The 23,729-nt window shown below is 44.8% G+C and overlaps 1 protein-coding gene across 1 annotated transcript in view; it reads right to left on the bottom strand.

The window, feature by feature from the left end:
* The window catches only part of LOC147712454 (receptor-type tyrosine-protein phosphatase V-like), a 558,680-nt gene extending 535,420 nt beyond the window's left edge, over positions 1-23,260 (bottom strand). Inside the window, exon 1 of the mRNA XM_086923127.1 lies at positions 23,079-23,260. Coding sequence (XP_086779253.1) covers positions 23,079-23,147 — 69 coding nt within the window. The 5' untranslated portion in view covers positions 23,148-23,260. The remainder of the gene's footprint in view (positions 1-23,078) is intronic.
* Between the last annotated feature and the right edge of the window lie 469 nt (positions 23,261-23,729).

Below are 23,729 nucleotides of genomic sequence, written 5' to 3'. Positions count from 1 at the left end.
ATCAATGCATGCTGGACACCGAGATGTCTCATTGACTACGCCCCAGCATAAAAAAGATCTGGGAGATGGGAATGACAACACATGTCATCAAGGGAACCTCAAAGCACATTTTGTGACGATCTGAGGATGGAAGCTATAAGACATCAGTCACATCTAATGTTGTATGGAATTATTGAGCTATGTGTGATAATGTTCCCACTGACTTGCAATGCCTATGCCGAAAGAGCACCTATACAAGTGGACAATAGTCATGCAGGCTTTGAGAGAAGAAAGTGGGTTCAATTCCAATGGTAGAAACAAGGACTCCTGTCTATGTCTGCAAGACGATAGGCATCAGTATGTGTGCTGAGGAAAGTGTTGTGAGTCAGATCCAGTAATACTACAAAGTGGCGAGGCAGAGCATGAACTTGTAAAGCACAATGGCCTGAATTTAAAGTGGCAGGAAAGAGCACTCTAATACCTGAGAGCAGGAACAGATAGGTCTCTCAAGAAAGATGGAAACTGGGGTGGCCTTCTAAATCACCTGGAATTGCAGACATGTGCAGAATGGGTTAGGTTGTTTTCTGCAGTTTGACCAACTGCAAACATAATCAGTTCTCTAAATCAAGGTGATTCATGGAGCTGCATTGTGTATTGGAGATGACCACTTTACATTAGGGTGCACCCTTCAGTGATGCCTTCAGAAACATCAAGCTAGGCATAATCAGTTACCTAGATATCATCTCCCTAGTGAAAGATGTCACACCTATGGAAATCAGTATAGCTGAAACTGGTAAAAAAGTATGTTACTGTATTTTATTAATGGCCAGTGAAGCAATCCACAGCAAAGACAATTATGCAGGGAGGATTGGGAGAATCATATTCTGTTAGTTTCGCCTAAAAAGAAGCGGTTATCCATATAGTAATGAGTGGTTCTCCCTCCAAGGCATAGGAACACAAAGATCAATGGAGTTGAGCGTTTCTGGACAGAAGGGACAGATTATTTCTCGCTTCTGATCAACTCGGATACAATGATTACAAAAGCCAATCAGGTCCCTCTTCTAAGTCTCGTCCGGTTGGAGAGGTGGGAGAAATCTATCTGCCGATGTGCAACATCCAGACAGCTATAGTACAATAACTGTGCATCCCTAGACAAAAAGGAACTTTTCTATTTGACGGTTCCCTGGAAATTATCATCAAGATGGGAAAATGGATATTCTTCTTCTTTAAATAGCTGAGTGAACTCGGATGTTTAAGGGGTTTACCAGTAAAAAATTAATGGGACTTTGAAGAATTCATACATTGTTACATATCAGCACTCCTACTTTTAGTTTATCTAAAAGCTGCATCAGAGCTGAATTATTTGCCATTGTTAGGCTGGAATAATAAAGTGAAAATATTTTCAATATATATATTTTTTCAACTAGCTTACCCGTTGCGCGTTGCTGCGATCTCAGAAGAAAGGAAATTTAAGGAAACTTGTTATGATAACATTCAATTTACATTGTGTCATTTTTATTGAAACATATTCATTTTAATATGGAAAACATTTTAAAGTGTTGTTTTAAATCTGTTTATTTATTCGAGTGCTTGTGGATACACAGTATTTTTTGTATTTCCGTCTGGTGTGTACACGAATAAATCAGAAGGTTTTCCGACGCGTGAGCTGGCCACATACAGTTGTCCATGTGAGAAGCACTGATTCTCCAAATCTAGTCCACACACTTGCAGCGATTGTCCTTGTGCTTTGTTGATGGTCATTGCAAAAGCGAGTCGCACCGTAAACTGTAAACGTTCAGTATTGGAAAGATTATGAGGGCCCTGGGGGGCCGGGGGGCCGACATTTTACAATTTTTTTTATTTTTTGCCAGAAACCTTCGCGGGAGTGTACTCAACAACTTCCCAAAGTTTCATGCCGATCGGATGAATGGTGTAGTAATGCATACAGGACAAACAGACAGACATACTTTCGTTTTTATATATATATATAGTTGTATTTTTACTTTGGCGAAAGCAGCTTCTCTTTACAAGTGGGAGACGCTCTTAGACCTCAATCTTGTTCTGTCATGTAACCCATTGCTTCTGCCCTAAACCCCTCAGCCAGGGTTATTGTCTAATGCCAGCATTTAAAATACCACATAGTATCAACTCTGTATATTTGCTCCAAATGAAATGAGTATTTATTTTGAGTACATGCATTTGATTGTAAAGGTGATATTAAGGAATCCCATCCCATCCCATTTTCTGCACTCGAGTTTTCTTTTTTTCAGGGCCCTACTTTGAACTGTGTGGGTCGAGTTAATATACGGCATCTTTTGTGCCTCACTTGAGAAAGGGTAGTAAGAAGGTTATGACTTTATCTTGAAGCCTATACAGGAGCAGATTCAAAGCATCGTTCTATACTTAAACTCTACTAAAATATTAAGTTGCAGCACAAAAGAGAACTTCATATATTGCAAATGTTTTTCTAAAATCACGAACATATCTCCAAATGACCTCTGCATCCCTGTCCAGCCCTCTCAGACTAGTGTCCGTGTCTCCCGGATGCACTCATCTCGGCGGCCCTGCTACTGTTCACACGAAAGTGAGCGGAGTCATCCCTGGGCCCCTTGAGGGCGAGGGCCTTTCGCTGCAGCGCCCCCCACTGGACGGCAGGGAGTCTTGAAGTCTATTTCCCTTGAAACTGATGACCCGGTCCTTGCTCGCACTTGCAGACAAAGATTCAATGTCAAAAGTTCATTTTTTCAGCCAGGAAATTGGGGGAGACTACATCACTGGGTGTAGACAAATGTTTCCATTGTGTAGGAGTCCGGGCAACCAAGGCTGGGGCCTTTAGAGACGAGCAGCGCCAATCAGTTAGCCAGAATTCCCTATGACGTTTCCAGCGGTGGCAACAAAATGAGAAACTTCAAGGAGATACCATACCACTTTTGCAGTCCAGCCTTAGCGACTGCCAGTCACTCTTAAGACGAAGTTTGTGAATGGGATGTGGCAGTGCTTAATTTTTGGTGGCGTTTGCTCGTGCGTGGCAATTGTACTTATTGATAAAGTCCAGAATTTAAATATGACAGTCAAGCACATGGTGGTGAGGTCTGCCTGTTTTCAAACATACGCGTTTTTTTACAATTCCGCGAATTTTAAAACATGGTGAAACTAGTGAGTGTTGTCCATCTTTACAGCTTTAAATGGCTCGGGATAGATCAACAAAGTACCCCACTTGCACGAGTGTGCTCCTTAGTAGCTAGTGCAAGAATTGGCATTTTGGCAAAGCATGCAAAGGCAGTGGACAGTGTGAGCCGCAGTGGCCTTCTGAGAAATACTCTGGGCCCGACACTCATTTTATAGAAAATTAAGTACTGGGTGGGTATTTTACATTATTTTGTTCACAGGAACAGTGTAGCCATCTCTGCAGCAATGTTGGACCATGGAACAGACCAGTCTGCTGAATGTCTTCTGCCAGCTCAGAGGAGTAATACCAGACACTTGTGTGGTACCCAAGATCCCACAACAGGTGTATGATTATATCGCGATGAAGAGGATTCTGTCTGGGCTAATCTTATGGACTTCAATTTAGGTGAGGAGATTGATAGGCAATGCCCCTGGGTGACACTAGGCAGCCCAAAAACTACGTGCAGCTTCCAACAACCATGGCTTGCACAGAGGGGGTATAGGTGGCTTCCCCTTTGGGACCGCATGGTAGGGAGATCCATATAGGGACCTATAATTAGGGCTTAATAAAGGGTGACCTGAAGGTGCACCAATTAGCATTTTGAGTGGTTCATAGGGCAGGGGTGGGTAGTAATTGGAGCAGGGGGTCGACACATATGCAAATACTGATCCCCATGCATTCGCATGTCGTACAAGCACCCATTCAGATCACACACACATTTTCACATACATTCATGTATACATGCACCAAATAATAGATCGAAACATAACATACCTTCTGCAGCTGAAATGAGGCAGCAGTCCCTTATTCTTCACAGAATGGGATGGGGTCGGTGAGAGTTGCTAACCCCACCCCACTCTGTGATGAGGTGTCAGTAAGCCTACAGTATAACACCTTCTAATGCTAATTTCAGATTATTAACACCTAGAGAAATATTTCAAGGGCTCTTATTTGATAGCTAAACAAAATCCAATTTAATGGTAACGTCACATTTTGTTTAACTATTACAGAAAATGTACTTTTAGAAAAGTTTACTTTTGCTTGTGAACTGCTCCCAGGATATAGAGAATTAGCCTTGAGTCTTAAGCGGTGCTGGCCGCGCCTTGATAGGATGGCCTAGGGGCTGTGAGTTGACCCTTGGTGCAATACAAAGTGGCCTACCCTATCACAGGGAAGATGCACTCCTGGGCCTACCTTCTTGTGTACTTTTGTCCTTCTAGTTAGCTAGGTGCCAACCACAGCGGGAGAGAGAACTAAACCAGAACTGGTTCAGATTGACCACTGGGGTGGGGCTGTGAGTATCTTCTTTGACTTCGAGTGCCTCTCTTGAGGTCCCTGGGGGTTTTTCGGAAATGTACTACTGTATTGGTTTGGGCCTTAAAGGTCTAAAGTTAGAAGGTAACATTTTAGTACAGGAAGAACCTGTTTAGTGTATCCAAAGCTTGCTTTATCGCGGTCAGCTTCAAAGTGCACCTAGGTCCTGTCCTACGGCAACCATTTACAAGAATTGACACTTTGTGCTTCTTGGTGCTCTTTCCGCTTTAAAACTTTACAAATTCATAATACGGGTCCCCTTATTGGATTTCTGTCCTTTTGTTTATTCAATTTACTGTAATTGTTTTTGAAATTTTTATTATTTTGCATTTCGACTTTATTACTGTTTTAGTGCTGCACACATATTTGACCCATTGTCCTAAGTAAAGCTTTTCTGCTCTGTGACATAGCTACCAAGGGGTTGATTTCAGGTTAATTTAATGACTATGAGTGTTCACTCTGACAAGAATTTTGGGCACTACCTGAGGTGGGTACAACTAATGACCTAATTTCTTACAAATTCCAAATTATCATTTCTATATTGGAAACTAATATAGGAATGGTCAGTAGGTATTGCACGTGATTCATTGGTTTGGCCGCAAAAATAACAAAAGTTGCGTTTCATATACAAAACATGTGAGGATTCAGTGTACATTTCAAAATAGTCCATCATGCATTTTAACTGAAGCACTTCCTAAGATGGGTAAGGATACACCTGAACAGCCAATAACATGGTGGTAAGACTAGAATACTCTTCTTGACTGCTCCAAGAAGTGTCTAACAATGTGTCAAACCAATTGCTGATGAAGGCTCATCCAAGCAAGGCAATGGAATCTGCTCTCTTAGTATTGAGCACAAAAGGTTGTCTTCACCCAACCTAAAAATGGCAGGATGGCAGAACTGCACAGTTTGTATGAGATTTTTATCTATATTGAAGCACATGAGCCCCGAAACTGTGTTACCTCTTTAGAACGGACACAATTGTTCTTAGTTGATAGGCTGCAGATCCTTGGGGATCCTCACTCAAATTTAAAACTAATACAAAATTTACTCCAAATCGTCACTAGGTCAGATTTGGAGATCCTCTGCTGTAGAGTGTAGTCTTCTCTTTCTCGACAACCACACATTCACTTGACAGGAACACACAAGCTTAGGTTGCCCAACATGAGGTTTCATGCACTACTGTGACTATGGGAGTCAAAAGGGCCTGGGAATAAAATCAGACGGCTAGCTTCAAGTTTGTGTTACAATATTTATTCCAGGAGAGACCCAGTCAGATGCTAGGAAGTCTCCGTTCATCTTCATGAGCGGAAGAGGAATATTCTTCTACGCCATTTAATATGCTTGTACAAGATACAGAGGCTTATCTGGGAATATTAAAGGGTGGGTAAAGGTATGATCCAGTTAGAAAGCACCGCTAAACAAATCCCTAACCATTCCTAATTTGAATGCCATCCCTTTCACAAAAGAATAATGGCAGTAAAGGGAAGGGAGAGTTACATCACAAAACTCTCACTGGCTATCTCTTCATGCATCCATATGCTATATGGCATGTGACACTTTCACCCATTCATATCTTACGGCCGTGGTATCCCGCCTTTATTACTCCCTTGTGGTGGAAGTGCTGACAAGGGAGATGCTTGGATCAAGCATCAAAAAATTTGATATTGGGGCACATATTCTTTCCTGAAACTGATGTGATTTTTAAATTTATTTATCCAGTGACTGAATAAAGTATGAAAAGTTTAACCACTAGCTACTATATTTCCAGTTAAGATGTTGTATAAAGTATATATAATTTAGCCCAGTCATCTGTAATCAGGAAGAGGACAATGAAGATCAAAGATGGACGTTTAAGAAAGGCTGTAGGAAGTACACCTCCGCGAATATGTGATGTAACAACGCGATCAAAATGATCGCGGTGTATTACATCGCAGTCTTTACAACGCAAGTGTTTGCGCTGGACTTAGGAGTAGTAAGATTTACTATTGTAACACCAGCCTACGTTCAGCAGGGAAGATGTTGGAATAGTAAGTCTTACTATTCCTTAGGTTATAGCGCCATCCAGAGCAAGTCGATGTAACACTTGCGTTGTAACGGCACCGCAATGGAGAGGATATTTCCCCACCTCAGCTGAGGTTGCTTGAATATTTCAATTGCCATTTTAACGTTCTCCACTTTTTTACTCTTCGCATTTGCTATCCCCATTCCCGGCTTTTAAATGTCTTTGGTCATTCAAGAAGCACTATTCTGTGCATGCAGTGTAAGAAGCTTCGGTGGGCTCCAGCCGTTTTGTGTCACCTCCAGCCATGTTGCCACTACAAACCACCACACAATTAAGATTCCATTTTCTGTGGTCTTGAGTTTTCACAGCATTGGTAAAAAATTTAATGACACAAATGAGTTTGGAAAACTTTGAGATGCTGCTCTTCCAGGGATTTTTAATGTGTATTTACTGTGATAAATGACCATACAGTTCCTGAGAGTCACAGTTCAGTGGCTAGCAAACACTGAAGAAAAAGTTATAGTAAAGGGTGACCCACTTCCCAAGTCTGACAAACAAGTTCACATGACTAGGCAGTGGTAAAGTTATACATAGCCAAGCAATTGATAACATATTGGTTATTACGAAGTAGCCTCCCAGTGCACCAGCCTTTTTCACACTTAAGAAATAAGCCAGTCCTATTTGAAAAGCAGCAGCACTGGATGGGGGAGGAATCTTATAAGGCTGGGGACTTGTTTGGCCGTATCATTACAAGCAAAGGTCGAAATCCAGAGGATCAACAGCAAGGATATTGACTGCAGGGCATTCTTGCACTAACACACATAAGTACCTTCAAGAGACCCATTGTGAACGTATTAGAGGAGCAGTATTAGGGTTATGGTAGCTAACAATAGCATGGTGGGAAACTCCTTTGTTAGAGGACGGGTCTGCTTTTGAGTCTTCTGTCATGATATGATTCATGAACAAGGAGATGTGTTGTTTTTGTAGAGGTAGCCTAGAGTAGAAGCAGAGTTTTTTCCAGAGTAAAGTGGCTGTTAATTTTTGGACTATTGCTATATGAATCAAGCAAACTATAGACCGTGTACAATAAAATGCATATGGTGCAAAATGACAAACTATTAAAATGCTTCTACGTTAAAGAAAAAGTACATATGTCACAAACAAAAAACCTATATAGACTGGGGTGAGACACATCTTGCATAGTAATATATTCCACAGAGGCTCTCACCATTGTGCAGCTATGGTTCCGCCTCAATTTCAATTGAAATGTAATTTTTTGATTTTCTTATAACTTTTCACTACATGGAAGGATTTGCACAAAACTTGAAAGTCAACTAAGATTCGTAAATATCCATCAAATGGAAAAATGGTAAGAGGGGATGAAAAGGTGGGTCGTTTCCAATGTGAGCTGCCACAGGAAATGTTCAATCAATCAATCAATCAGGGATTTGTAAAGCGCTCTACTTACCCGCTAGGGTTTCAAGGTGTGGGGGGGGGGTGGGGGGGGGGGGGGGGGTCGAGCTGCAGTTAGTGGTCGAAGAGCCAGGTCTTGAGCAGTCTTCTGAAGGCAGGGAGGTCTGCGGTCTGTCGTAGGAAGAGAGGGAGGGAGTTCCATGTCTTGGCAGCGCGGTGGGAGAAGGACCTGCCCCCGGAGGTGGTTCTGTGGATGCGTGGGATGGCGGCCAGGGACAGGTCGGCGGAGCGGAGTTTCCTGTTGGGTGTGTTGAAGGAGAGTCTGTCGTTGAGGTAGGCTGGGCCGGTGTTGTGGAGTGCCTTGTGTGCATGGATCATGAGTTTGAATGTGATTCATTTGTCGACGAGGAGCCAGTGCAGGTCTCTCAGGTGGGGGGTGATGTGGTCTCGGCGCGGGACATCTAGAATCAGGCGTGCGGAGGCGTTCTGGATTCTTTGGAGTCTGTTGATGACTTTGGACGGGGCTCCGGCGTAGAGGGCGTTACCGTAGTTGAGTCGGCTGCCGACTAGGGCGTGGGTGACGGTTTTCCGTGTGTCCGTCGGGATCCACCTGTAGATCTTGCGGAGCATGCAAAGGGTGTGGAAGCAGGAGGAGGAGACTACGTTGACTTGTTTGGACATGCTGAGCTTGGAATAGAGGATGACCCCTAGGTTGCGTGCGTGGTTTGTAGGTGCCGGAGGGGTGCCGAGTGATGTTGGCCACCAGGAGTCGTCCCATGCTGAGGGGTTGGTCCCAAGGATGAGGATCTCAGTCTTGTCCGCGTTCAGTTTCAGCCTGCTTGCCTCCATCCAATCGGCGGCGGCTTTCATACCCTGGTGCAAGTTGGATTTGGCGATGAGGGGGTCCTTAGTGAGGGAAAGGATCAGCTGGGTGTCGTCGGCGTAGGAGATTATGTTGAGGTTGTGTAGTCTGGCGATGCGGGCGAGGGGAGCCATATAGACGTTGAACAGCGTCAGGCTGAGTGAGGATCCCTGCAGGATGCCACAGATGGTTTTGGTGGTTACGGAATGGAACGGGGGAGGCGGACTCTCTGTGTTCTGTCGGTGAGGAAGGAGGTGGTCCAGTCCAGGGCTCAGTCTCAGATCCCTGCGTCGTAGACGCGTGTGCGTAGTGTGTGGTGGCAGACGGTGTCAAAGGCGGCGGAGAGGTCCAGGAGGATGAGGGCTGCTTTCTCGCCGTTGTCGAGTAGGATTCTGATGTCGTCTGTGGCGGCGATGTGGGCGGTCTCGGTGCTGTGGTTGCCGCGAAAGCCTGACTGGGAGGGGTCCAGGATGCTGTTGTCTTCTAGGTAGCGGGTGAGCTGGGTGTTGACGATCTTTTCAATGACTTTCGCTGGGAATGGAAGCAGGGAGATTGGCCGGAAGTTCTTGAGGTTGCTCGGTGCGCCTTGGGTTTCTTTAGTAGGGCGTTGATCTGAGCGTATTTCCAGCTCTCGGGGAAGGTGGCTGTTTTGAATGAGAGGTTGATGAGGTTGCGTAGGTGGGGTGCGATGAGGCTGCCAGCTTTGTTGGTGATGTGGTGAGGTAGGGGGTCGGACGGGGAGCCTGAGTGGATGGTGTTCATGGTCTTGATTATGTCTTCAGTGCTCACCTTGGTCCATGTGGTCAAAGGATCGTGGTGGGTGGGGTTCGGGGTGTTCGACGTGGCGAGGTCCATGGGGTGCCGCCGGGGTTGAAGCTGTTGTGGATGTCGGTGATCCTGCGGTTGACTGAAGACAGAGTAAAAACCACAGAACAGATTTATAGCAAGCTTGTCATAAAAACACTGCTTTATTTAGGAAGTGTGCTTTTTTAGATTTGCTGTAAATCAGTTTAGTGGGCAAGATTTAAAGAGTTAACACGTTTGCATATCTTGCCAGTTACAAACGGAAAAGTTAATTTGCCAAGAACTTTGGAAACATTTGAAACATTTGACAAATATGTCTCAAATTCGGCAGGCACTTGCGACCAGATTACTATTTGCATTTTTGAATTTCAGCATATCCATACATGGGTGTGGGCCATTTAAAAGGAGGGGTGAAAATGTTAAACACATAAGAAAAAAAAATACAGAGTGTAAACATAATCTTTGAAATAGCCAGGTCTTCGGACTACACAACGTAATCTACAAGTGGATTTGTTGCAGCCTTAGTCACCACTATTGTCACAAGAAGCTTCGGTAGGCTCCACTTATTTTGTGTCCCCCCCCCCCCCCAGCCATGTTGCCACTACAAACCACCACATGATTAAGGTTCCATATTCTGTGTTTTTGAGTTTTCACAGCATTGGTAAAAATGTTAATGACACAAATGGGTTTGGAAAACTTGGAGATTCTGCTCTTCCAGGGATTTTTAATCTTAACAAGGTCCCCCACACGCATGGTTGTAACCTTCACAGCTTTTCTGGAATCAAAGCTAATCTTCCTTGAACAAATCTTACGTTCCTCACGTTCACGCCACTCGTGGCCACCCACACAACACCCAGACTGTAAAGTATAAGCATTCACCCAGGAAGGTTCAATTAAAGTGTTGGGAAGCCTTCCTCGAAAAAGCTCAAAAGGAGTTTTGCCGGTGGTGCAAAGTGGAGGTACCCTGTATTTCGTCCATTTAACAAATCTCAACCTTTCGATCCATATCATTGGATTTCACCAGAGAAACAGTCTCTTTTATGACTCTGTTGAGTCGTTCAACCATTCCGTTGGTTTCTGGATGGTACAATGCACACTTCTTTTGAGTTATTCCTCTTTCTTAAAGGAAATTTACTATCTCTCTAGATGATAATTGCACACCATTATAAGTGAGGATTGAGTGAGGAAACCCTTCTCTAGCAAACAAACAGTTGAGAACATTAATTACATCCCTGCTTTCTACAGAGTAGGTGAAGAAAATTTCTGACCATCTAGAAACATATCCAGCACTACAATAAGGTAAGATGGCCTTCCTTGATCATGGATGGGACTACAATGTCTAATGTGATATCCTGCCAAGGACCAGAAAGCAAATCCCTTGACACCAAAGGTTGAACTCTTGGTTGCTTTGACTTGTCGCTCCAGGCATATATGGAACAATCACGTAACAAGCGCTCAATTTGCTTGCCCATGCCAGGCCACCAATATGACATTGGCACATGCTCTTTACATTCGGTTATGCTTTGTTGTGTTTCATTAATAAGGTCCAATATTTCACTCCTGAGGTTAGATGTAGGAATAAGTTTAGTCTCCCTGAACAACAAGTCATTGTTAACAGACGACTCATCACGCACCACCCAGTAATTTTGACACAAATCAGAGGCTTGCTTCTTCTTGCTCCAACCCACAGTCATGCACCTCATAACCTCAACCAGCACATCATCCTTAACCAATTCCTCATGCCATTTGTCTTCAGAAAATGTGCTGTCAGCACATACACAGATAGAATCATCGTCTGCAAGTTCATCCAAATCAGAACCACACACAACATTGGTAAGCAACCTGGAAAGAGCATCAGCAACAGTGTTACAAACACCAGAGAGGTACTCCACAATGAAGTCATATTTCTGTAAAGCAATAACCCACTTAGTAATGCAACTGGATATTAAGTCCACACCTTTTTTTGTGAAGGTCTCCACAAGAGGTTTGTGATCGGTCCGTATGACAATTGGAGACCCCACAAAAACTTTTTAAGTTTCTTCACCTTCCAGAACATGGCCAAAGCCTCTCTTTCAATAACAGAGTACTTGGTCTCTGTGTCCTTCAATTATCTAGACAGAAACATGATGGTCACTGCACCAAACTCTCCTTCCTGTTAGAGGACAGCACCCAAACTTTTAAGACTAGCACCAGTGGTTACAATTGACCTCCTCTGGGGATCAACGTTCCTAAGCTTGGGAGCCAAACCAATCTGAAGTTTGAGGGATTGAAATTCTTCATCACAGAGGAAATTCCCACGAAAACACAACACCCTTCCTTAAGCGTTACCTCATGTTGACACAGAGTTCAGAAAAGCCCTTAATGAACTTGGAATAAACTCAATCATTCCCAAAAATGTAATTAACTCCTCAAGAAAAGTGGGAGGGCTCATATGCGAATTTGTATTAACTAACTCATCTTTGGGAACGATGACCTCACTGGACACTATATGCCCAAGATATGTTATGAACTTAGTACCAAACATACACTTCTCAGCTTTTCCACTGAGATTCCAATCAGATAGCCTGCTCAACACTTCCCTTAGTCTGGCTTCGTGCAGAATCTTTCTAAAAAACCAAGATGTTTTATTGATAAACACAAACGCCAGTAGTACCATCAAGAACTTTTTCCATGACACACTGAAAGACAGAAGAGGCAGGTATAAGCCCAAAATGCAAGCAAACACATTGAAAGGTACCAAAGGGCATTATAAATTCAGTAAGATCCCTTGAAGACTCCTACAGCTCAATTTGGTGGTATGCACTAGTTAAGTCAATGGTACTGAAGACAGTAGCACCATCCAACAACATAATCAATTCAGAGATATTAGGGAGGGAATACCTATCCACCACTACACACTTGTTGAGATACTCTAGGTCTACACAGAGGCGTAACTTGCCACTGGCCTTCCTTGCTGTGATTTTGGGGGCAAGCCACTGGGTACCCTGAACTTCCTCAATTATGCTCCCAACTTTGAGTTTCATTATTTCTTCCTTCACCTCCTCACGAATGGCAATGAGAAAATGTCTAAGCTTGCAACACACAGGTCTTGCTTGACCAACCAACTGTATCTCATGCTTCTAGGATTTCAAACAACCTAAGCCATCCCTGAAACCCTTTGGAAAATCTGATGTGAGCCATGACAACAAGAGAGGCTCAGATACAGAATTAACATCTAGGGTGGGACACTCTAAGTTTAATGAGTGTGGTACTGCCAGGATCAAGCATCACACCAAGATCGCCTTGGTGTGTCCAACTAATTATGCTGTCACTCTTTAGGGAAACATACACTTTGCCACAAGTGAGGAGTTGTTTATATTCAATAACCCAGTGAAATAGCTGTGTAATTTTATAGGCTCCCTACCATATGCACATGGATTGATACCAGGTTGGAGTAATTTGACTTTGTAAGAAAATAATTCATTGGAAACAATGGTGATTTTTACCCCTGAATCAAAGATAACATCAGTTGTCTCCCCTTTTACAGAAATAGCATCAACAGGGCTGTGTTTGTTATTGCTGTGGTCACACAGCTGAAGCACAATTTGACCACGCATAAAATCGTTGCCCTCAGGGCCTGAATCTTCACTCACACAGATCTTTTTTACAGAAACCCCTTGCTCTGTAAACAGAAGGTAAATTACCTTTCTTATTACATTTTGAGCAAGTTGAATTGTACCTGTAACATTTACGCACTGCCAAAAAAACCGGTCTTGTGACCTCCCTACATCAGGTTTAACAGGAATATTCTTTCCCTTTTCTCTAATCAAATTGACAGTCTGACTCTTTTCCTTTTCTTTCTTTATCACACCAATGCACTTTATGGCGTGTTCAATGCATTTGGCAACTAGGAGGACCTCATCCAAGGTGGGTTCATCCTTTAACCAAAGCTCTTCTCTCACCTTATCAATGCCACACATAACCCACCATAAATTGATACCTGGCCCGTTCATCAGATAAAATTGCTAAATTTGCATGTTGAAGCTAGTTTCTGTAAATTTGTAACATACTCTTTAACTGACTACTCAGGATGTTGGAATCTCCTGGCAAAGTGGTAAAGTTCAAGAATGTCTTTAACATTCGGTCGAAATGTGTATAGAGTTTTTTTAAACATAACTCATATTTATTTAGATCTTCGAGTCAGATTGTGAGGGTGAGGGTAGATAATCAAATATTTCTTGCCCTTCCGGCCCCAAACAATGCAAAAACAACAAGGCCTTTCACTCAGCGCTCAAGGTAGCGCCACACACCTTTGCATACTTTTCGAAGACTTTCTTCCACTTTTGCCAACTTATTGGAGGAGTACCAGGAGCTGCTCGAAAAAACGGTGAAGGAGTGATATTTTGCATAATGTACGACAGAACTACAATGTGCAGCAAGTGAAGAACTAAAATGCCAAAGAGTCCAGGTTACGGCAGACAAAGCAAAAGTAAAGACATAAAAAAAAAAGTGCAGTACAAACGTGACACTAGTCAAGTCAAGTCAAGTCAAAGGATTTATATAGCGCACTACATACCCAGAGGGTCTCAAGGCGCTTGAGAAGGGGTGGGGAGTTACTTGTCAAATATCCACGTTTTGAGTTGCTTTCTGAATGCTAGGTGGTTCTGGGTAAGGCGAAGGTGAGTGGGAAGAGAGTTCCAGGTTTTAGCTGCCAGGTAGGAGAAGGATCTACCTCCCATGGTGGTCTTGTTGATGCGAGGAACAGTGGCAAGGGCTTGGTTGGAAGATCGAAGCTGGCGGGAGGGGGTGTAGAAGGACAGTCGTGTGTTGAGGCATTCTGGTCCGATTTCGTAGAGTGCTCTGTGTGCGTGGGTTAGGAGCCGGAAAGTGATCCTCTTATTGACAGGAAGCCAGTGGAGGTTTTTCAGGTGACCAGAGATATGTTCTTTACGCGGGATGTCTAATATGAGCCTGGCAGAGGCGTTTTGGATTCGTTGGAGTTTTTTCTGGAGTTTAGCGGTAGTCCCGGCGTATAGGGTGTTTCCGTAGTCCAGGCGGCTCGTGACCAGTGCGTGGGTGACCGTTTTCCTAGTTCGGTGGGGATCCAACGAAATGTTTTTTTGAGCATGCGAAGAATGTTGAAGCAGGATGAGGAGACGGCGTTGACTTGTCTGTTCATTGAAAGTGATGAATCCAGGATGACGCCCAGGTTCCGTGCGTGGTCTGTCGGGATGGGTGCCTTTCCAAGGGCTTCTGGCCACCAAGAGTCGTCCCATGCGGAGGGGGAGGAACCTAAGATGAGGACTTCTGTTTTATCAGAGTTCAGTTTCAGACGGCTGTGTTTCATCCATTCGGCTACTTCTTTCATTCCTTCATGTAGGTTGGTTTTGGCGGTGCTAGGGTCATTGGTGAGTGATAGGATCAGTTGAGTGTCATCCGCGTAGGAGATGATGTTTAGGTTGTGTTGGCGGGCGATGGCCGCGAGGGGGCTCATGTATACGTTGAAAAGGGTGGGGCTGAGTGAAGATCCTTGTGGTACGCCGCAGATGACTTCAGTGGCCTCTGACTTGAATGGTGGGAGGCGGACTTTCTGGGTTCTTCCGGTGAGGAACGAGGTGATCCATTCCAGTGCTTTTCCTTGGATTCCGATGTTTCTGAGTCGCTGTAGAAGGGTGCTATGACAGACTGTGTCAAAGGCTGCGGAGAGGTCGAGGAGGATGAGGGCGACTGTGTCTCCATTGTCCAGTAGGGTACGAATGTCGTCTGTTGCTGCGATGAGGGCGGTCTCAGTGCTGTGTTTTGCTCGGAAGCCGGACTGTGAGGAGTCGAGGGATTTGTTGGCTTCGAGGAAGGCGGCGAGCTGGTTGTTGACAGCTTTCTCGATGACTTTGGCCGGGAATGGAAGGAGCGAGATAGGGCGGTAGTTTTTGAGTTCGGTGGGGTCAGCTGTGGGTTTCTTCAGGAGGGCGCAGAGTTCAGCGTGTTTCCAGCTTTCCGGGAAGGTGGCGGATTTGAAGGAGCAGTTGATGACGTCTCGGAGGTGCGGTGCTATGATGGAGTCTGCTTTGTTGAAGATGTGGTGAGGGCATGGGTCTGTGGGGGAACCTGAGTGGATGGAGTTCATCAGGCGGATGGTATCCTCAGTGGAGATTGTGTTCCAGTCATTAAGGATGTTTGAGGGGGGTGAAGGTCCAGCAGATGGTTGGGTGAGTTGGTCTCCGGGTTGGTTGTCGAAGCTGTTGTGGATGTCTGCAATTTTGTTGTGGAAGAATGAGGCTAGGGAGTCGCAGAGGGCTTGAGAGGGGGTGATGTCGTTAGAGTTGGCCGAGGGATTGGTAAATTCCTTGACGATGTTGAAAAGTTCCTTGCTGTTGTGGGCGTTGTTATCTAGTCGTTCCTTGAAGGTGGTTTTCTTGGCCTTTCGGATCAGTTGATGGTGTATGCGGGTGGCGTTTTTGAAGGCGTCCTTGGTGCTGGGGGTTGGGTCTTTTTTCCAGGCCTTCTCAAGGGAGCGGCAGAGTTTCTTGGATTTCTTAAGATCATCGTTGAACCATGAGGCCTTCTTGCTGCTGAGTTTGCTTTGTCGTTTTTTCAGTGGTGCTAGGATGTCGGCGCTGTTGGATAGCCAGAGGGTGAGGTTGGTGGCGGCTTGGTCGGGGTTTGATGAATGGGCTGGGGGGTTAAGAAGAAGCGATGAGGAGATCTGGTCGATGGTGATTTTGTTCCAGTTTCTTTGCAGAGTTGGTTGGGGGTGGTTGTTGGGTTTGGGCTTGTTGTAGGTGAAGTGAAAGACGAACTTGAGCACCAGTGTGCACACCACTGCAACAGTGCACAACTCGGGCAAGTAGACTTGAACACCAGTGTGCGCACCACTGAAACGGTGCGCTGGGCAGACGAGTATCGAAACTTCAGCACCAGTGTGCGCACCACTGAAACGGTGCGCTTAAGCAGAAGGACAGAAGAGATGGAATCGCGTAGTGTGCGCACCACTGAAGCGATGCGCTAGCACAGGCAATGAAGTAAGGAGAAACAGTGACCATCCAATATCACGGACTAGTGACAGTCCTAACTGCCAGTCCCGTTCAAAGCACGCACATTCCATCACCTGAGCCAGCACTCCTGTGACATCACAGAGTTCCAAGCTAAGGCAGAGAATACCACAGATTGCTATGTAAAGTTTTGTCCCAAAACTTAAGGGGGTGGGGAGGACAGAATATTTAAAGGGGGGAGGGGTCAATACAATTTTCATTTGCTTATTTATTTGTTGGACTTGTAGTGCGTACAGCTACCCCAAGGGGTTTCCCAGTGCAGGATAGTTGCCAACTGTGAGGACCACAGCCAATAGCTAGAAGAGCCAAGTTTTCAGATTCTTGCAAAACGACATAAAAGAATTACAGTTCCTAAGGGAGGCAGGAGAGAATTCTACAGCTGGGGCTTGCTTATAACATTTACGCTCTTTGGTCAGTCAAGTGAGGAAAGTAGTTATCAAGTGATACTGATAACCTTTGCAGGTATATTAGGTTTGATGAAGAGGCAATGTGGGTGGATAGGGACAAAAATATTTTTGCTTGACAAATAACTTTGGCAACATTTGATAGATGTGCACACAATATGACAGGGACTTAGCGCTTTTACCTTTTATTATTTTTAAGTACATGCAGATCTACCAAGGAGGGGCAGAGTTAAAAAAAGGGGGAGGGAAGTATTTATTCGATAAGAACATTGGCAGTTTTGAACGAATCTGCACAAAAGTTGGCAGACGATCGGAAGGTTTGCGATTGGTATCCCAAGTTTTGTGCCAATCCATTAGGTTGGTAAAAAGTTGACAAATGGTAGTAATCATTGGGGTGAATTTGGAGGCTAATTATTTAACAAGCATTTGCAATGCAATAGGTCTCGCAGCATTAAAGTTTGAGTTACTGGCATTGTAAATGACAATGCTTTGCATTAATTTTTTTACATTTGCAATTGGTATATAAACATTGTTTGTGAGTAGTTATCTATTGCTTATGCTAAGCTAAGTTGGCAGTAATATAGAGTGCTAGTCTTGCTTGTTATAAGCATGCTGATTTAAAGCGCTCGGATACCTGCGGGTAAAGTTTGCGCTATATAAAAGTGAAAACTAATAAATAAATAAAAAACAGCCTACCTGTACCACGTCCGTTCTTATGACAGAAGCATGCACAAAGAGAGAAGGGATAGAGGTGTGCACACACAAGGAAGCAGGGACGTGCAATCATGAAACAAAGGAAGCGCAGAGGTGAGCATAAACGCAGGGCACGGGGAGGCAGAGGGATGCACACAAGAGAAGCCGAGAGGTGCAAGCGGGGATGGGGAGGGACATGGATGCGCACAGCACGAAAGAGACAGGGAGTGTACAGGTGCACAGAGGAATGCATAGGAAGGCGTAGAGGTGCACAGAGCGGGAGGCAGAGAGGAGTGCACACAAGCGAGCCTAAGAGGTGCAGCGGGAGGGGCAGGTTCTTGCACATAGAGGTGAGGACACAGGGGTGTAAGGGTGCAAACGTCAACAATAGATGAGGAAAATTACACGGAGCCAGTTGGTTCCTGCAGCTACCATGTTGTATGATTTTAGTACCAGTGTCATTGTCCGCTTTTGTAGTGGGGGACGAACCAGTTTCTCTAGTTAAACGTAGAAAAATTAGATGCTATATACTGAATTAGAAGTGTAGCTTATTTGGTTTATTAAATCCTACTTAAACTCTAAAGTGAATAATCATGCTTAACAACAATTTATATACAATTCAAGTCACAAAATTATCTTCATAGTGATCATACGTTAATTAAGCTTTATATACATAAACTTACATTGCATCAGCGTTGAACAGGAGAATACAATGCTAGTGTAATTTAAAAAAAAAAAAACTAATCATGCCATGCACACATTTTAAATGATGCACAGAAATTCAAATAAATAAAAAGTTTTTAAAAAGTTACTAGCATGTATGAAATTGAACACTGAAAAAAACACTAGGTCCTTACTAATAATCCTATTGGCTTTGCCAAGCCTTTTTAGCCATGCTTCACCGCTTCGCGTATGCTGTGCAGCATTGGCTATTTTAAAAGGAAAAAAAGCATGACACAGCTGCTGTGTCATTTTGTAGGTAGGCACATGTCTACAGCATGAATGCGCATGCCTACGAAATGACGTAGGTGTTTATTTCTTGTTATTTACCTATCCGAGATGGATCGGTAAATAAAACAAAAATGATTAAATAATGCTATGCTTTGCAGCCAAACGTTTACTTTAGAGTTTAGACCAACATCCTGAAGCAATGGGGAATGTAGGTGGGTGATGGTGGAGGGGAATAACTGGGGGTAGGGCGGCGGGTTGTTAGGGGGGCGGAGTTCACATACAAGTAATACGAGGGAGGGTATGGAGATTAACATGAAAGCAACATGGGGAGGGTGGGTGTAGGTGGTGGAGCGAAGCACAAGGAGAATCACTACAGGAAGGGGGCACAGGCGACAGAGAACAACACAGGAGATATTTACATTAGGGAGGGGAAAGAAATTACGCGCAGCGTGCTATTTACAACAATTAAAGCACAAAGGCAGAATTTTCTCTGCAAACTTCCTAAATAAATAATATTATCATTGCCTATTCATGTTTATGGTACTTACAACAACCAACGACCCTTCAACCGATCTCTAGGAAATGCGTTTTTAGAACATTCACTGACACTTCATAACACCATTTCCGCCCAATCCTCACAAAATCGACTCAGAAGTGTCACTTTTGTGGTACACAGCACTAGGCCACGCCAGAGCCATCTGTCATCAATATAAACATGCGTGCGTACCCATGCGCCCTCCTTACGTTTATTCACTGTCAGGGAAAGTGCAGACTGCCTGGGAGCATGTGTGCACGGGCCAGTTGGACCCCCAACCAAGGACCTCCGGCTCTTTCTGCTTTTGAATACTGACTTACTCACCAATGCACTAGCTGTACAAGTTACTGCCACATCACGTACTCCAGCGAGGAGAGACGAGGATACAAACCGAGCTGACACCGGCCCAGCAGACAGACGAGCTGCATGCGAAACCTATCGTGGGGCGGGACTGACAAAACGAAACCTATCGTGGGGCGGGACTTCCGTTTTGTGAAGCCCGCGCCCACGGAGTGCCTGGAGGAGCACCGAGGGAGAGCCCCGCGGTCGGAGGCTGCACAAGTCCGGAGGGCCAGTGAGCGGGGAAGGGGGGGATGCCTGTATGTGTGCGTGTGTGTGTGTCTGTGTGTGCGACGGCGGAGGGGTGGGGGGGATGCTTGGTGCACGTGTGTGTGTGTGTGTGTATGCGACGGCGGGGGTGGGTTCTCTGTATGTGTGGGTGCGTGCGTGCATGAGCGCTCGTGTGTGTGTCTGTCGCTGTTTCTGCGCATGCGAGTGTGGTGTTGCTGCTTCCCAGGAGACAGCAGCTGAGCGCGTTCGCGAGCGCGTGGCCAGCGGAAATCGCCTCCTTGAAGAGGCAATGCGCGTGGCCGAGGCTGTCTCCTAGGAAGCACAGTCCGTGACAAAAGATCTCGGCGAGTACAGCGCTGACGCGCTGTATCGCTACGAGACCTAAAAACCCTAAAAGGACAGGGATCTAGAGAGGAGCCAGAGTTAGTAATCATGATTTTGGAAGCTACAACATCTTCAGTTATAGGAATAAAGTTTGACCAGCAGGTGAAAGGAAGGACTACACACTGATGGAGCTCCACTGTTACGGCAACGGTGTAAAAGAGGATAAGCATACAGTGACTGAGTTGGGAGAGTTTGGGATGAGTAGGTCTGGTCTTTCATAAAAGATTTATAAGCAGAAAACACATATTTTGTTGGATTTTTGTTCAACAGGATTTCGTTTTGATAACTGTTGTGTCTGGGAGCTTTTACCAAATCTTTGTAGGCCTAAAATTCTTGCTTATAAGCATCCTTTTCTGCTTCATCATAAGTAAGCCTCCATGTACTTTTAAAATTTTTGCTTTTCCTTCTGGCTAGCATCAACTGATGGGAGTGCCATAGGGCAGATGAAAGTTTCTGATGCATATTAGCTCTTTTCAGAGGTGGTACCTCGTCTAGGGAGTTAGAAAATCAGGAATTAAAATGACAAATGACATAATCAACACTGTTGTCAAGCTGGACCTTAGGGTTAATGGATTCCAGGTAGGTTTTTGGTTTTCCACTGTCCAGTTTAGACCAGGCACGCTAGGCTGTCTTCCTGGCTGACTGAATAAGGGACTTAACCTTTTCCACAAGCAGGTGAAAGAGCATGACCTTCTGGTCGGACCACAGAACTTCCATAACTGAATCAATAACATGCGATTTGCTTTTGCCTACATTTTTTCTGTAGTCAAAATCTATAACCACACCTAATAGAATCTATTTCAAAATCGAAAGCCTTTACATCGATTACTTAAATGTATTTATTTATTTGCATGAAGTGACTGCTCACACGTTTATTACTGAATTTGATAAACACAATTGAAAAAGTCTGACCCGACGTGATGCCTAGTTTTCGAACAGCAACGCCATCTGCCACCAGAATCCACCTCCCAAGTAGAATTTGGAACCAGAGAGCACAAAACACGAGCACTGAAGGAGTTCAAATCCCTCCACACACCCTATTCTTCCAGAGTGCACTTGCTATAAAACCCCACCTACCACCTCAGATCACTTGCTAACAGAAACGCTGCAATTCGCCAGCTGTCACCAGAGCTCGCCAGCCCTCAGGGTCCCCAACCTGGATTACAGCAAACATGTCAGAGTTTGCCTACCACCAGGGCCTCCATCACTACTCTCCTTCACTACATCTCACCTGTCTCCAGAGGCCATTTACTGCTAGAATTCACCTGCTATCAAAGACTACCTACTGACATTGTTCCCAGATACCAGACACCACCGCAGCTAACCAGAAACCAGAGCCCACTAACCATCAAAACTCATCTGTTTCCAGAGTTGACTCATCATCTGAGTGAGCCTTCCACCACCGCCCTCCTTCCACCACATACATTTTTTTAAATTGACTGTACCTCCCTCCTTGACCACGGATGTCAGTGGTTTGCATGCTTATCACTTAGTTTACTAGCACATGGACACAATATGTGTAGATACCACACACTATCCTCTTGCTTTTTATTCTGTTGAAGTATTCAACTGATTTAGATTTTTTGATTTAAATTTGGGTGACATTTGTTCCGCAAAGTCCTTAAGAGGCCTTAAAGCAAAGCGGTCATAAAGCAATAGGGCGAAACGCATCGACCTACATTTGCCAGGAACAACACCTAATAATAGGAGCAAACACAGAATCTAAGATGTTGTGATAGACCAATGATGTAGTCACAGTTTTATGCAACTCAGTTGTGCACTGTGTTAGCATGTCTATTGAAATTAGGCGCTCCCACCCGGAGACGGTACCTATTTGGTCACCATTAACAAGAGTTGATTGTCCGTCATTGCTGATACATTGTCCACCTTGACAATATTGTCTTTTCTTAACATTTGTGTTCTCCTATAAATATCTGTAACCTTTATAAGAAAAGTATAAGCTTTATAAATGTGCTTATCAGTTGTCGCTTTGTCCCCCTTTTTTGTAAAGTATGCAAATTAAATTTGGAATAAGTAAATTTTGCTGCGAGAACGTATTGTTGCTGGTGATCTTTACTGCAGTACAGCAATGCCTCCATCCTTAACCGTAAATAGAGTATTAGAATAGCATTGATCTAATCCGTAAGGGAGTCTTTATGCACCATTGAGGCAACCTCATATTCGAATTACATTGATTTATCCTGCTAGAGCCTTGTCCTCTAGTCGTTATTTTGTAGTGGTGTAGAGTAGGCTCTAGAGGGTTATAAGGGCTGTCCCCACCTTTTGCTTCCACACCTTCCTCCACAGGCCACCTACCACCAGAAAACACTTTCCACCAATGCCCATCTGTCATTACAGTCAATCTTCCAAAAGAACCCACTTCTCACCTGTCACAGGAGTCTGGGATACATAGCCCATCGATCCCCTAATCCCACCACTTAAGACAACCCAATTACCTCACACAGCTGCTAGAGTACACCAGCCCCCATTCACATCTACCAGGAGAGCCCACGCACCCACCTGTTACTGACAGGAATCACCCATGAAGTTTACATTGCAGAAGTAATTATGCATATTTTTGGCACTGTCCTTCAAATGTTCTTTCTTACAGTCTTGCTGGTGAGCCCCTAACTCACTCCTGCCTCCTCCCACTCATTCCAGTAAGCCCCAGAATCCCCCCTGTGCTTTGAGAATATTTTCCTCCTAAAATAAGTTTGGTTCTGCCTAGCGGGAGCGGCGGTATCTAATTTCAGCACGCAGGGGCGAACACAGCAATCAGACCCCAACACAAATGCAAACATGGCTAATGTCCTCCAGCTGTTGGGCATCAGCACGCGCCGCCGAGGAAGGGGCCATGACTGCTGCACTTTCACAATGCGGAAAGGCAAGGGGTCGGCAAACTGGGGGCTTCTCTGAATAAAACCGAGAGCGCACCCCGGACCAGGACAGCAAGAGACGCACCCTTACCTGGGCCAGCAGCAGTCCGGAGAGACACAGGAGCACCCACAGCAGGCGGAACGCCACCTCCAGCTCCATCCGCCGAGCCGTCTGCAAGAAACAGAACAGAAAGAGTTGCAGTTTTTCAGCTGAATTCCCGTCCCCACAGAGTGCGGTTACAGCTCTGCAAGCACATGCCTCCGAGTCCAGGGGAGGCGGGATGACCTAAGCTACAGTGTGCACAGCAGCAGCAAGGAAGGGCAGCCTCCTGGAGGAGTGCGGAACAGCTGGAAGGAGAGCGCGAGCCAGGAAGAGAGAGGGAAAGAGTGAGAGAGAGAAAGACGCGACAAAACCAGAGAGGGCGATGGAGGTTAAGAGAACGAGAAGGAAAACAGAAGGGTGTAAAAAGTTCGTGTGTGAGAGAAATATCGGTAGAATAGGGACCAGGGAGAAGGGAATATAGGGGAAGATAGACACTGAAAAGGGGGCGAATAACAGAGAGAGAGCACATACATGGAAATGGAGGAATGAAAAGTTAAGGGATTGAAGAAGAGAGGGAAAGTGTCAAAGAGAATGTGGAGAATTTTAAACAGGTGGGCAGAGGGACAGAAGGAAAAAGAAAACGGAAAGACAAAGAAAGGGAAGAAGATGAGAAACGTACAGAGGTGGGGAGAGAATGAC

This window comes from Lissotriton vulgaris, chromosome 5 (assembly GCF_964263255.1).
Source record: "Lissotriton vulgaris chromosome 5, aLisVul1.2, whole genome shotgun sequence".
NCBI lineage: Eukaryota > Metazoa > Chordata > Amphibia > Caudata > Salamandridae > Lissotriton > Lissotriton vulgaris.
Note: the sequence above shows the minus strand (reverse complement) of the source record. Positions and strands in the feature narration are given on the sequence as shown.